Source organism: Danio rerio, chromosome 13, assembly GCF_049306965.1.
Source record: "Danio rerio strain Tuebingen ecotype United States chromosome 13, GRCz12tu, whole genome shotgun sequence".
NCBI classification, from domain to species: domain Eukaryota; kingdom Metazoa; phylum Chordata; class Actinopteri; order Cypriniformes; family Danionidae; genus Danio; species Danio rerio.
This window is the reverse complement of record NC_133188.1, coordinates 8,101,505-8,117,500: the sequence shown is the minus strand read 5'-3', so window position 1 is coordinate 8,117,500 and position 15,996 is coordinate 8,101,505. Positions and strand designations below refer to the sequence as shown.

At 37.2% G+C, this 15,996-nt stretch overlaps 1 protein-coding gene and 1 long non-coding RNA gene across 8 annotated transcripts in view; one reads left to right on the top strand and one right to left on the bottom strand.

The window, feature by feature from the left end:
- Positions 1 to 946, bottom strand: part of LOC141377121 (uncharacterized) — a 13,144-nt gene extending 12,198 nt beyond the window's left edge. Inside the window, exon 1 of the long non-coding RNA XR_012389147.1 lies at positions 876 to 946. This is a non-coding gene — a long non-coding RNA (uncharacterized lncRNA). The remainder of the gene's footprint in view (positions 1 to 875) is intronic.
- Positions 947 to 1,043: 97 nt separating this feature from the next.
- Positions 1,044 to 15,583, top strand: macroh2a2 (macroH2A.2 histone). 7 transcript variants are annotated; one of them, NM_001025502.1, is given in 10 exon segments: positions 1,044 to 1,364; positions 4,360 to 4,394; positions 4,492 to 4,673; positions 4,767 to 4,873; positions 8,871 to 9,059; positions 9,146 to 9,250; positions 10,388 to 10,487; positions 10,586 to 10,675; positions 12,699 to 12,873; positions 14,893 to 15,583. In NM_001025502.1, coding segments are annotated over 8 exon segments (1,104 nt in total). In that variant the 5' UTR covers positions 1,044 to 1,364; positions 4,360 to 4,394; positions 4,492 to 4,501; the 3' UTR covers positions 15,059 to 15,583.
- Positions 15,584 to 15,996: the final 413 nt, after the last annotated feature.

Below are 15,996 nucleotides of genomic sequence, written 5' to 3'. Positions count from 1 at the left end.
ATATATATATATATATATATATATATATATATATATATATATATATATATATATATTATATATATATATATATATATATATATATATATATATATATATATATATATCACAAATCTATCTTTTAAATTTAGATTTTTAATGGGAAGCTATACAATATTATATTTGTGCATATACAATAGATTAGTCAGCGCTAAAGTCAAATCTGTAGCTTATCTAACAAAATAACCTACAATAACGGTCTAAAACTAGTACAGCCAAATTGATATTTTATAGAAAAATATTTAATACAAATTTTTAAAAAATAGTAGTTGAAATTGTGTAGGTTGTAAATGTTTTTGCAATATTTAGCTTGAGTTTAATTGTATTATATTTCAATTTCTTAATATGTTCATTCATTACTTTTATTTTTGGCTTGGTCCCTTTATTAATCAGGGGTCGCCACAGCGGAATGAACCGCCAGCTTATCCAGCAAATGTTTTATGCAGTGGATACCCTTCCAGCTGCAACCCATTACTGGGAAACCCACACTCATTCACACACACACTACGGACAATTCAGCTGACTAAATTCACCTATAGTCTTTAGACTTGTTGGGGAAATCGGAGCACCCTCTAAACTATTTGTGACTAAAATATTATTGTAATAAATATATCTGTTTTCTTTGAATGCACCAAAATACATCGTCTATATTCACTGAGAAATGGATAAGAATATTAATTTTCATAACGGGCTGTATTCAATTATGCAGAGCACTGTGTTTGAGAGAAAACATTGCCTATTTTATGTCTGTTGATTAAAGAAAACTAACGGCCCGTGCCATGTATAGTTTAAATTGCCTTCAGTTGACTACTAAAACCAATTTAACAGTCACTTACGCAAATATTAAAGTACACAAAAAGCACATCAACAATGTTCGTCCCCCCGCAACATCTGTCCCTGTCTGACTGTTGCTGGGGAAATAAACCCAAAATAATACAACACCGCCCCCTACCGGACAATAGGCCGAACACACATTTCAATTCTGATCTATTACTGCCCTCTGCAGAACCAGTTTAGTCCAGCACAGATTTCGCAGACACGAATTTCTGCAGGCATTTAAAGAGACCAGTATTCGACCTTTATCAGACTTTGTATTAAACGGAGACTCAAATATAAAACTGAGCAGATATAGCAATCACAGCTCACACCGAGTATAGGCTGATTCAGAAGTGCAGCACTCAGGGGAACGCGCTCGTGCGGAGGTGCATTTTGAAGTGTTGCTCAGACTGAGTTCATTAAGCGACAGCAGGTCTATTCATGTGAACATGAATGAAGATCAACGCGCGCTCGCGTAGAGATCAGGTGAAAACAGACAGAGCTGTACAGTAAGTATTAATCTCTCAGACACCTGCAGCTGTCTGTGACCAATTATTTCCAATTATTTCTGCATGCTGCTCTTAACCGCCTCTTAGATGAGAAATGGGGGTTTATAATGCTTCACATCCACATCATGTCCCATACTCGCATATATGTGCGCGTTTTGCTGGACCTGCGTCGGGCGCGCTCTAGTGTACTCGGTCTCTTGAATGTAATGTATTTTAAATGAGAAGCAGCAGCAGTAGCCTAAAGCCTGCCTCCATCGACAGCACGGTGGTACTGGCTGCTGTAGTTTTTCGCGGTCTCTCTCTCTCTATTTTTTTTTAAGGAACAGCAGACAGGATCGGCGCACAAGGACAGGGAAGACCAGGAACTCCTCCTTATTTGCGCCTGTCAGAAGACAGATATATGTCGTACATGACGCATTTGTAGAAAACAAACAGGTAAATATTGGCACGAGATATTGGCTTGATAAGCGCGCGCGCGATGCATGCGAATACAGCTCGAGCTCACTGTACGCGACGCGCGACGGAACGACGGCGTTCGCATTCAGAAAAAGCCAAAGCCGAACGCTGCTCGCTTTCAGATGCGTTGATTATAAAAACACAACGCTCCACATTTGTCGCGCCGCGTCGAACCGCATCACGAGATGTAGATCGGCTGTTTTACTGTATGTTAATGCAGCGAGGTAAAAAAACAAAATGGGGGTGAGCTGATGTGGGAGGAGCGGGGTTAAAAAGCGAGAATATGTGTTTGTGCACGACCTAATGTGTTCCCACAACAAACCTGTCCGTGTTTTTTCGCGCGTTTAACGGAAAAGCGGCGAAGTTAAGGCGAGGCCTTTGATCAAACGCTTTGAATCGCAGATTCGGCGACGGCCTCTCGATCACGTACCGCATCCTGACTGAATATAATGGTGTTAACGTGCTGCCGCTGGCAGGAGGCGGGTCTTTTATTACATATATTTGTAACGAAACTTTTTATAGGGGGGGAGGAATCGCGCTCTGCTTATAAATGTTCGCTGTTTATCTTAAAACATGCGCTGCGCCTTTAATTTGGGATGGCAGTGCGGGGTCGCTGCAGGCTGTGTCGAATGAGCCCTTGTCTGTCGACGCGGTCCTTCACAGCCCGAATGCCATCGACAGACCCTGTGTCATATTTGTGTGGGCTTCAATAGTGTGATTTTCATGCCTTCTGTTCAACAAAAAAACAAGTAACAAAAATAAATAATTAAAACATTGTGAATACGTCAGCATAAATGAAAGCCGACGAACACCTTATTGAGGAGTTGCTTATTAATCATTTTCATATGAGCGAATCTCAAGATGACACATAGAAGAAACATATCCAGGTTATATTTTATCCAAAAAAGAGAGAAAGTAACTTGATTTATGCTAATAATTTGCTTAATTACTAAATAAATGTGAAATCAAAAGATGATTGGGCTAGCAAAACAATCTGCCTAGCAGCAACACGTCAGTATTATTAATTATATTATCGATGAAAGTTACAGTTATGCAAGTTATGCTTGTTATTACATATTTAATTTAATGTTATACATTTTTGCATTTGTTGCACATAAAGGTAAAGTTGGTTTTATATTCGAATATTCAGACCCTCACCTTAATAACATACTTTCAAAAAGTATTCTTTGCAAATTCTATAGGGAAATCATATAAGCAGCCAATGACTATCAAAGTACAACATTGTTCACAGTCAATTAGATAGTGTTAATGTTGTTTTGAAGTCATATTTGCATTATATATATATATATATATATATATATATATATATATATATATATATGTATATGTGTATTATGTGTGTGTGTGTGTATATATATGTATATATATATATATATATATATATATATATATATATATATATATATATATATATATATATATATATATATATACACACTTACTTTCAAAGTAACATTGTAAACAATATAGAAATTTCTAAATAAACCAATGTGCGAATATAAAACCAACTTACCTTATTATTATAAGGATGTTGTAGTAAATAACAATATTTATCCGCTTGTTAAGTGATGATGTGTTGGTGACGTATGTAATACTGTTTCCAGGTCCAAGCCGCCACTCATTTGAGTTGAGAAACTATTTGTTTATGATCACTTTTAATTCATATAACACAATAAAGTTAATTTTATATAAAGTCTTTGTGTACACAACAATCTCTGGGCTTGCTGTATAACAAATACCAAAATTTTAAAAATTAAAAAAAAAATAAATTATCACTTTCTGCCTATTGGATATTAGGCATGGACGTATATATTGCGATCGTGATTTTCGATTTATAATTACCATTTGCTGAGTGTCCCCGTACAGTTGAATAGAGCTCTTGGACCTGGGAGCCGCCTCGCGTGACGTCACACTTAACAAGCGGATAGAGTAAAACAGAAATTTCACTTTGATTTTCACACCTAAGTGAGCATAGAAGTTTGTGTGGTGTAAATGTTATCATTAGAATCAAACGCACTTCAGGGTACGCTTACAGGAAAGCCACTGTTTTACTACAAATTCCATAGCTAACTTATGTTTAGTATAGCAAAACCATGTTTATTTTGTGTTTACTCTAATATAACTACAACATATATATTGTTGGTAGTAAATCCATGGTTAATTTTCATAAGGGATACCAGTTTGTGTGTGTTTTTTTTTTTTTAATATTCAGTCAAGATGTCTATGCTGTTTAGATCTGCTTTATCTTTGCATCACACAAATTAGCACATCAAAGTTAACCAAACTTGAACTGTCAGTAGGTACTGATGAAAGCCAGCGATGTGAAAATTCCCCAATTTAGCTTAAAATTGTGTCCATAAATCTGTTCCTTTTGAAAAGTGTTTACACATTAGCCGTGTTTCTCCAGTCATTAACGCTGATAGCAGAGTATGTGTGATCGTCATCTGTTGAAGCAGATGGAGACTGTTGAGTTCAGAGACGTTAACGAATGAATCATTTTGTCTCGGTTCATCTGTAGGTACTCCATCCAGTGGCACTGTGAGTCTAGAGGAGGTGGGTTGCGCATGTCACTGATGTTTAGATAACATGTAGCCGATCGAACTGTAACCTTCACGTAGAAATGATGATGATGATTGATTTTTCACTACAGCAAAGGCAGGATGTCAGCCAGAGGAGGAAAGAAAAAGATCACCAAGCTGTCCCGTTCCGCCCGGGCGGGAGTCATTTTTCCTGTGGGGAGAATGATGCGTTACTTGCGCACAGGAACCCATAAGTATCGTATTGGCATGGGCGCCCCCGTCTACATGGCAGCTGTCATTGAGTACTTAGCAGGTAGGAATCCAGAAAGCACACCCGCAGCGTAACGGTCTGCCCATTATTGTCGTTTTGAGAGATTTGTGATGCGCTGCATTGATGTTTTTGTAGCTGAGATTTTGGAGTTGGCTGGAAATGCAGCAAGAGACAACAAAAAAGGGAGAATTACTCCACGACACATCAAGCTGGCAGTGGCCAATGATGAAGAACTCAACCAGGTAATTAATTGCATCTTCAAATGAGACTGAAGGTGGTTAGGGTTAATGTTTAGCACACCCTTTAATTCCAAAAACAACTACTTCTTTTTTACTGTAGCCTACCAAAGACACAACATAGAGGGGATTGATCACCCAGAAATGGAATTTACCTCATCATTAATTCTCCCTCATACAATTCTAAATCTGTTGTTTCCAACAAAACAAAAGAAGACATTTTGAAAAATGCTGGTTGCTGGCATCCATTAAAGTCTAAAAGTTCCTATGGAAGTCAATGTGTGCCAGCTACCAGCATTCTTCACAATATCTTCTATTGTGTTCAACAGAGGAATGAATCTCAAATAGGTTTTGAACAAGTAAAGCAGGGGTCACCAAACTTGTTCCTGGAGATTTTAGCTCCAACCCTAATCAAACACACCTGAACAAGCTAATCAAGCACTTACTAGGTATACTTGAAACTCACAGGCAGGTGTGTTGAGGCAAGTTGGAGCTAAAACCTGCAGGGACACCGGCCCTCCAGGACCGAGATTGATGACCCCTGAAGTAAAGGATGAACAAATGATGACAAGATTTTCAGTTTTGGGCAAACTGTCTCTTTAATAGCAGTAAATGTGCCACGCATGCCCTATTGTGTGCACATTACTATAATATTCAAGACTACAATTCAAACAAAATTGAATTGCTGTTTAATATTTAAAAACCAAAACAGAAATTAATAAACGAGTATCATTTATAGAAGGTAGTTTTTACATCAATGTCTATATCTAATTGAAATATATCTACTCCAGCTAATTGTTGATATAGAACCAGTGACCTTCTTGGTGTAAGGCGACAGCAGTACCTACTGTGCCACTGCGTCGCCCTGTAGCAAAACAATAATATGGAAATCAGTGGCTAGCATTTTCTCGCAGTTTCGAAATGGTAACGAATATTGATATTTTTCAAGGTATCGTATCGTAGATACTAGGTAAGGAACACAAAAAAAGCATCCAAAAGTGAAACATACCAAACTGAAATGTGCCGTTCCATGCAGTGGAAGAGTGTATTTTTGTTTTATTTACACGTAACTTAAGCAGCACAGACTAAAAAGTACAGGGTCCCCGCGGGGTCTTAAAAAGTATTAAAAAGTCTTAAATTAAAAAAATAATAATTTATGGCTTTAAAAAGTCTTAAATTTGCTGTTCTAGGTCTTAAATATTTTTGCACAGGTCTTATTTTTGCAATGTCCATGTAAAGCAGGTCGCACACCAGAAGCGCCGCTCGGCACCGCGACACAGCGCGCACAAGACAGTTTAAAGTATCGCACACCAGACACGCACATTCGAATGATATTTAACATGAAACTAATCAGATGGCGCTCTGTGGCGCGGCTGAAAAATAAACTGCGTCTTGAGTCGTGGCCGGGTGCCGGTGTGTGTATCCTGATAGAAAACTTTGTTTAGAATTCTAAAATGCATGGCGCGGCGCTTCTGGTGTGCGACCTGCTTAACGCTACATCTAATGCTCATTTAAATTATTTTTGTTGTGTTGCTAGGTTTTTGGGGTGTTGTAGTTCTTATTTCACTAGTCCAATTGTAATTTGCGGTATTACAACTACAAAAAAGTCAACTTGCAATAGCCAATCAGCTTTCTGATATTAAACTCAGTGCGCGCGGCGAATGTGACATCATCACTGTGTTTGCAGAAGTTTGCTTTGAGTGCGCGCGACATGATTTCGGGTGGCAGAATATGCCGTTATTTCACTGACAAATGTCGCAAGCGCAGTTTTATAAGTCGGGAGCGCTTTAATACGAGAGAGCGAATCTCTGCTCTCGCGCCGGTTTCCTTTGTTCATGGACAAAACTGCTGGCGAGCTCTCAAAACACTAGCTGCTCACGTGCAAATTATCTGCTCTCGCTCCGTCGGACTCCTTTCGTGCTTTTCCAGAGATGCTTCAGTATACTGTAGTATTAAGAATAGTGAACTGATAAAATAAGATACAGTGTAGTTTTACTACAGTAAAGTGTGTTGAATTGTAGAAAAATATACCCTATATTGTAAAAAAACTAAAGCACTGGGTAGTTTGTTTTTAATACACTTGTTGTGTTACCATAGCAACTATTGTATTACCACAACAGAGTAATTGAAGTACTTTACTTCACAAAACACTGTACAGCAGACACTAGTTCACTTTATTTTAGTGATAAAATGGGATTGATAGTGGGATTTATTTGAAGAGTGAATAGTACAGTAAGCTATAATACCTAATCAAGTTTTTACCTATTTTCTATCACAGTTAAATTTCTGCTTGCCAGAATGACCAATAATTATTGGCTAGAAATTGCAACAGCAGTGGGAAAGGAGGAAAGTTTTTGTTAAACTTTGGACAAACTCTGAGGGATAAGTTTGTTAAAACAAAAAAAGAGGCCCCCAAAAACATCTTCAATGATAATGATTATCTTTTTATTCGTCTGATTTTACTTTCTGTTTTTTTGGTCCGCCCCCTGTCATTTAAAAAAAATATCTCAATGATGGACGTGTCAAGAATAAAAGCCTTAATCCGTTTCGTCAATGGTGCATTTAATCTGACTTTACTACTGTTCAATTTAAATAACTTTATTTTACCCCTAATTTTGTGCTTTTACATTTTCTCTCGCGTATTTTTGATATTGCGATATAGGTCTTAAATTTAATACTTAATAATCTTAAAAAGGTCTTAAAAGGTCTTAAATTTAACATTATGATATCTGCAGAGACCCTGAAGTAGATCTTGAATTTAAGAATCGATATTTATTGGTTAAAATGAAGATAAATCAAACTAGAAGTTTTAAAACTGGTTTAAGCATTTTTTACGTAAAGACCCGAAAAACGAAATTCGGTTACACCCCTTATTTGCTAAAAAAAAAAGGTCAGTGCCTATCGAATGTTTCAGAGTCTTTTATTTGAGTATGTTGATGTGCTTGAAACAGAATAGTGAGTAGGGGCGGGGTTTTCTTTTTGCACATCATTCCCTCATAGCAAATGAACGGTAAGAGGCGTGGTTAAGAATATTGTGCATCAAACATGGAAACAAACGCTTAGACTTTAGCCCCTTTCACACATACAGACCTTTCCGGAAAATTGCCGACAATTTTCCGGAAAGGTTGTATGTGTGAACAGGTCCTTTTTGAAAATACCAGTAAATTCGTTCTGGCTATTTTCCGGAAAGAGAAGTTGTAACATTACCAGCAATTTGCCGGAATGCTGCGCTGTGTGAATGCAGATGGAAGATTGCCGTAATAAGCGTGTGCACGTCTAGAACGTACTGACGTGAGACGTCTGCTTTAGCCAATCACAACAGTCAGACGCATTTACATCCGCGCGGTTTATGAGAATAAAAGCCTTTGAATATTTTTCCAGACACATTTAGCTGCTAGAAGTTAGTCAGATCACGTTTATATGTTCTTCTTTATGCCAACTGTGTAAATAATCATCGATGAGATGCTTATGATAAGCCACTGTTTGTTTACCTTGAAGCTTTGCGTGTGCCTGTGAAACAGCCTGTGAGCGCCTGCACACGCACATATTATGAACATCTCGACATGAGAAAGTGATCCTGCGAAAGTTGTTCACAATATTGATCATCCACAGAGTTTGTAATTTAGTCAAATGTTTACAAACACAAGCGCAGCCGTTTAAAGCTCATTTGTGGTGAATGATGTCAGAATTTACGGGTATTTTGGAATGGATGTGTGAATGCTCTTTTCCGGAAAATTTCCGTAACGTCCTCGCCTGTGTGAACAGCGCTTTTTTGAATATACCGGTAAAGTCGTTCTGGAAGTTTTCCAGAAATTTACCGGTATCACTGTGTGAAAGGGGCTTTTGTGTAAGTTTATGCTTGTTTTGGTCATCTTTAATCAGATGAATTGTTCACCTTAACACCTAACACTGCGCTAGCAGAATAAAGTTGATTTCACACAGACTTTAACAATAGTAGTTGTGCCATTAATGAGTTTGCTTTCTTGTTTGTGTTATTGAACAGCTTCTCAGAGGAGTGACCATATCGAATGGTGGAGTTCTGCCTCGCATTCACCCTGAGCTGCTCTCCAAGAAGAGAGGAGGCAAGGTGAAGGTGGAGTCTCAGGTCGCCGTTCCGGAGAAGAGCGCCAAACGGAAACCCGTCAAGAAACCCTACAAAAAGAGCAAAGGAAAACCAGGCCGCAAACCCAAAGTGAGTGTATTGTAAGATAAATAAACAGGTAGATTACAACAGCATGGTGTTTGACTGTGAAGATAACAAAACATCTTCATTTTCAGAAAAGCACAGAGAACGACAAAGAAGCAGATGCCAACGCGATGGAAGACGGACCAGGAGAGGGATTTACTATCCTCTCAGCGAAAAGCTTGTTCCTTGGACAGAAGGTACAATTAGGTCTGATCCGTGACTAAAAAAAAACACAATGTGATCCGAACCATTAGACTTGTGAGCCATTACACCACTATAAATATAGAAACTAACAGTGCACTGCACAAATCTACAAATCTTCAAATCTACAATTACTTGGTCAGGGATTCTGCAGGTTTTACAGAGTTACATTTTAGACTTTTTAAGACATTTTTAAGACCTTTACAAATTAAATGTAAAATATTTTAAATATTACCCTTTTTTCTTTTTTTCTGTTCTTAGCAGTAAATACATGGATAACGTTATAACAAATGTTATTGTAAGGAAAATTATTAAACCATAATGATAAATACAGTTAAAATCAAACTTTTTAAATAAAAAGTTAAAAGTTTTATTGAGATGATTGTTGGTGATTGTATGGGTTTTGGCCAGATTGGGTAGCAGTACATGAGCAAAGGAAAATTAAGACCTGTTTAAACAAGATTTAAGACCTACAACACAATATTTCAGAAAATGTAATACTTTTTAAGGCCTAAAATTTAGATTTTTAAGACACTGCAGAAACCCTGTTAGTAATGCCTAAACAACTGAGGAATTCACAAGCAGCTTTGTTTATATCATAAAACTAGAACCTAGTGGTTACACTGTGTCATTACATCATTTATTTATTTTTTGTAAACAACCACATAGTGCTAATCTGTCTTTTGTGTTAGCTTTTTTAAATGATAGAGTCCCTATTTTACCTGAAAATGCAGCAATAATTAAAATTTTTAAAAGTTTCATTAAAATAATAATAAATAAACAAAATTACCATTGTTATCAGTGTGGCAAAATGGATGTTAATTACTGCAGAAATATTAATTATTACCACGAAACCCTCTCAAACTTCAAAATAATGTAGAAATTATATTATTAAACAAAACTTAATTTGATTGATTTTACTAAGAAAAAAGAGGGTACTTTTTTATTTTTTATCAAAAGTGTGATCCCCAAGAATGGAGCACCAGAGTTAAGAGCACCAGGTTAAGAAATGCCAAGTGTTATCTGACCTTTAATTGGGATCGCACTTTAATGGACTTTAGACCGTCAAATGCTAACACTCTAGTGATTTAAGATGAACTTAACAGCGGTAACTGTGTGTTTTTCGTTCTCAGCTGTCCCTCACAGAGAGTGAAATCAGCAAAATCGGGACGATCAAAGTGGAGGGAATCATCAATCCCACAAACGCAGAGATTGATCTGAAAGAGGGAATCGGTCAGTACTTTAAAAGAACATTTCCACTGCTCTCAGTTCAATTCAGAAGCTTACGTTTATGTATTGATTTCTGAAGCCAATAAACTGTATTGATTCAGGAAACGCTCTGGAGAAAACAGGAGGAAAAGATTTCCTAGAGACTGTCAAGGAGCTGAGGAAAAGCCAGGGCCCTTTGGAGGTCGCATCAGGTTGAAAACACACACACGCACACACACACACACACACACACGCACACACACACACGCACACACACACACGCGCACACACTCCTTGACACATGCAGACAGAAAGCAGACTCACATTAGTGTGTATGTTCTAGCAATGTTCAAACAGGACAGGAAATGACCTTCTTAAATATTTTATTAGAGAAAAAAAGGAACAGCCGTCTTGGAAAAACCATGGAAAGATCAGGAATATTACTGTGAGCATTTACACGCCTGAAAAGAGACATTGAAAAAGCAGTTTAAAGAGACAGTAGTGAGGAAGCATTTCTGTAATTTTGTAAGTGATCAGTGTTTTTCAGTGTAAAGATTGATAGTAGTAATTTAACTATATTGAAAACATTTGTGGATGTGCAAGATTTATTATCTAATATAATGTTGCAACAGTTTTTTTTATGTACAAGTTGGTATGTAAAAAAAAAAATAATTAAATTGTCTGAAATAAAATCAGTTTTTAATTTCAAGTTGAGAGAATTCTTTTAACAATTATTATTAAAAAATATTTTATTATTAAATTTTAAATTATTTTACTATTTTATAGTTACAGATAAAGATACAGATCATCAAACAGATTACAGAAGCATTGGGTTAATTTTGAGTCACATTTTAGGCAAAATATATATATATATATATATTTTTTTTCAGTTTTTCCAATAAAAACAGTTACAAAAAGTTGGGCCTGGATGTTTGAACAGCATCATTTAGGTGAATAAATCAGCCAGTCTCTCATTAAAGGTATAATTCACCTTAAATATAGAATACACTTATTATTTACTCCACTGGTTAAAAACCTTTATGAGTTTCTTTCATATGTTGAACACAAAATAGAATATACACCCACTAGCCACTTTATTAGGTACGCCTTATTAGTACCTATTGATATGATAGAATCATGCAGTTGCTGCAGATTTGTCGGCTTCACGTTTATCTCCCGTTCCACCACATCCCAAAGGTGCTCTATTGGTTTGAGATCCTGCGACTGTGGAGGCCATTTGAGTACAGTGAACTCATTGTCATGTTCAGGAAACCAGTTTGAGATGATCCACGCTTTATTACATGGCGTGTTATATAGAAGATGGGTACACTGTGGTCATAAAGGGATGGACATGGTCAGCAACAATACTCAGGTAGTGGTGTTAACAGGATGATCAACTGCTGCTCACTGGATATTTTCCCTTTTTCGGATCATTCTCTGTAAACCCTAGAGATGGTTATGCGTGAAAATCCCAGTAGATCAGCAGTTTCTGAAATACACCAGCCCGGCACCAACAACCATACCACATTCAAAATCACTTAAATCACCTTCCTTCCCTATTCTGATGCTCGGTTTGAACAGCAGCAGATCGTCCTGACCATGTCTATTGGTCAATAGATGTCTATACATTTGATTGGCTGATTAGAGATTTGCGTTAACGAGCAGTTGGACAGGTGTACCTAATTAAGTGGCCGGTGAGTAGATTTTGAAGAGTGTCAGAAACTGTGAACCATCATCGTCTGTCAGAAACCGTGAACCATCATCTTCTATAGCAGGAAAAACAATGGAAGTCAATGGTTACCGGTTTCCAAAATCCTTAAAAATATCTTTGTGTTTGACAAAGGAAACTCAAACAAGTTTGAGACAAGCAAAGGATGAGTAAATGATGAGAGACTTCTTATTTTTGTGTCTGAACTGTCCCATTTAATAAGATTATTTACGACAGGCCAAGGTAGCAGCACAAAAAACACTCATTTAATTATTTTTACTGTAAAAATCTCTTAAAACTACCTCATATATCGCACATGCCTTGTATTTTAATATATATTATACTATATATTATACAAAGACCCAACTTAACAAGGAAAATCATCCCTTAAGATAGCTCATTTTCCCTCAGTGTCGTGTGTCTTATTTAAACAGGTTTAAACAAGAGAGGGAGAGAGTAAGGAAACTGAAGGGTTTTTGAGTGCTGTTGTTTTGACTGGAGTGTGTCTCATTCCCTGTGCTCTGCAGTGGCTGTGAGTCAGGCCAATGGGATGGCAGCGCGTTTCATCATCCATTGTCACGTCCCACAGTGGGGCTCCGATAAGTGCGAGGATCAGCTCGAGAAAACAGTCAAGAACTGCCTGTCTGCGGCCGAGGAGAAGAAGCTCAAATCAGTGGCTTTCCCTTCACTACCCGCTGGACGGTGAGCATCCGCTTCACTCTTACTATCCCTCAGCTTCGTCAAAGGGTTACCACAGTGGAATGAACCAACAATTACTCAAGCATATGTTTTATGCAGCGGATGCACTTCCAGCACTGGGAAAGCATCCCGATCATATTTCAAATCCCTTCAGTGACACTAGCTTCGTTTTCATCCACCTGTTTTCATGCGCATTTTGGATATACACATAACAAAAACAGTTGATGAAAATGCCAAGATGTGCATAAAAAAATCAAATGTGATGTGCATGACTGAGAAGGATTAACTTTTTATTTAATAAGATGCACATAAACTACGATGGAAACACTTTTTACCGAACAAATTCCAGTATGTGCTTTAAAAAAAGGTCATGTGATTCTGTTATAAGAGATCATGTGATGATAAAAATGTGTGTGAATGGACAAACCAGCAGGCTGAGCACACTGTAGAACATCTGACATGTTGTTTTGGTCATTCTAAAAGGCCTTAACCGTTTCAGTATTAGTGTTATTATATTATTAATGTCCTCCAGAATGAAGAGCGTCTGTGCTCTGCGTCTCACTCCTTCACACTCCACCACACGCTCACTGCGTGTCAGGACTGCCTTCTGAGGCGCAAGTCATTTATTAGATGAAGAAAAATTGACGCAGCTTGCATACAGCAGCAAATTACGTTTTTACTGTTGATATTTGGCGCCAGTTGATCAGGAAGTGACGATTTTATTCTCTTTGACTCGTTGGATGGAAACGCAGCTTTATTCGCACATCTTTTATGTGATATTCTAGTTTTGCACATCAAGTAAATTAGCATTTTTGGATGGAAACATAGCTAATGATGCTGTAGCTTAGAGCAACCATGGGGAATACAATCTATATCACCATTTAAATGATAAATCAGGGTTCCTATAATTTTTCATTCTTATGAATGTTTTTCATATAATAAATTTCAATCGAGGGTTTTAAGGTTTAGATTTCGGATGACGTGTTTGGAACTGCTTGAAAATGTAACTGTGGTGCTATGATAGGGCCCATAGCATCAAAGCAGACGACCTAAAATTCAATATCTGAAAGTGTCATATGTTTAGATGATATCACAAATGTATAAAAGCATATTTTTATAATTAATTAAAACTTTCAAAAAGCAGCGGCTAAGCCGAAGGAAAAGAAAGTGACAACTTTTTTTTAGCAACGTATGAGATTTTATCAGGGTGGAGTGTTAAAGTATATTAGACTGCTCAACTCAACTGGACTTTATTTTTATACCTTTACACTTTTTAATATCTTTATTTTTACAGTTTGAATAGTTGACTGACTAGTAGTTTATTCATCATATGGAATAGAGTCACTAGATTACAGGAACACCTATTCTGTGGACACAAGAGCTCTAAACAGTTAGTGGCGCCATCTAGCAGCAGTGTGTGGATCTGTCTTGTCATTGAGGTACAAAGTAGGCTATACCAGGGGTGCTCAATCCTGTTCCTGGAGATCTACCTGCCTGTACAGTTTAGCTCCTACCCTGATCAAACCCACCTGAACCAATTAATTAGGACCTGAAATCCACTTGATTATTACAGACAGGTGTGTTTGATAAGGGTAGCAACTGAAATCTCCAGGAAGGTAGATCTCCAGGAACAGGATTGAGCACCCCTGCTATAAACCTATTAAATAATGACTTGGGTGTCTATTAAACTGCTAAACACTTAAACTGATAGACTTAACTGCAGAAGACTCGAGCTTAGGCGATTTGTCAAAAATGTAGTAATGAAAATAAAATCCACGCACAAAAGTCTTTATTATTCAGTTCTTGACTCATAAGTTCAAAATAAGGTCAAATAAAACTGAATTTAAACGATATAAATGGCTTGTTTTGTTTATTCAGAATCAGAATCTCCATTTTAAACAACATGAAATGTGATGCTGAGTTTATTCAGCGCTACTGAAGCGTTTAGATCAGTAGTTAACCATGTTTTTTTCGTTCAGACGTTCTCGGCAGATTCTAACCTCTTTGATTTGTCTCCCTCAGAAACGGTTTTCCAAAGCAGACGGCAGCCCAGCTCATACTGAAGGCCATTTCAAACCATTTTGTGTCAGCAACCACCTCGTCCCTGAAGAACATTTACTTTGTTCTGTTTGACAGCGAGAGCATTGGGATTTACCTGCAGGAGATGGCCAAGATGGACGCCAAGTGAAGCTCTGCCGCAGCGTCGATTTCTTTGAAAGTGTAACGGCCTCGATGCAGCTCTGTTTTTAGCTCTGCTTTCGACTCGACGCTGTGGGAAAGGGAAGTGAGTTGAACCGGAGCTTTAGCAGAGAGTGTATCCAGGCTAGTAGGAGCGTTCTAAGTGGAGTGTAGTGCAGCTTGGTAAAAGATGTTGTAGGTATATGTTTTTGTTTTCTTTTTTGACAACAACAGATTATTTGAAGGTGTTTAAACAAGGATATTTGTGAGTGACGTACTGTACACATTCATGTTTCACTGTTCTCCTTTAAAGAAGAGACATTCATTTAGACTAGATCAACTTAATCTCCATCGTTTGACATTTTTCTCCTTAGATCGATTCTGTTTTTACATTCCATCTTTCCGAGTTGAACTTTTGACCGTTGTTTTTTTTAGCTAGATATCATATGTGGGTTTTGACAGTTTCGGTTTATCAAAAAACTACAAAAAAAAGTGTTTCTTGTTCTGCTTTGAAATAAAAAAATTTTACACCTCAGCTTTAGCTGTTTTTTTTTTTACGCAAGCTTCCATTCACTCAACTAAAAGCTTTCATTTGCTGGAAAAACGTGCAACAGTAGACTCGATGACTTTCTTTTATTGAGTGCTTTCTGAATTACTTACTGAAGAGCTTATTCATTAGCTGCTAGTGCTTAGCTTTTGTTACAAGTACCTTTTTAAATGTACGAGTCCACTAGTCGATTGTTATCATTACCACATTCTTGCCTTTCTATGGGAATCTGTGAATGAGATATCAAATATTCAGTTATGACAAGTATATATTGCAATTTTAATTTAGATACTGGAACCCTTCATAAGTAAAACCATTAAAAAAAAAAAAAAAAATGTATAATATATATATATATTAGGGATGAGCGGAGCAGCCGGTATTTGTATTTGTATTTGTATTTG

Bases quoted from the DNA above. Each gene is read 5' to 3' on its own strand.
- macroh2a2 (XM_009307097.3), top strand. From the start codon at position 4,502: ATGTCAGCCAGAGGAGGAAAGAAAAAGATCACCAAGCTGTCCCGTTCC. The intron at 9,251-10,387 runs GTACAATTAGGT...TTTCGTTCTCAG, and splicing joins GCTTGTTCCTTGGACAGAAG to CTGTCCCTCACAGAGAGTGA. The intron at 10,676-12,698 runs GTTGAAAACACA...TGTGCTCTGCAG, and splicing joins CCCTTTGGAGGTCGCATCAG to TGGCTGTGAGTCAGGCCAAT.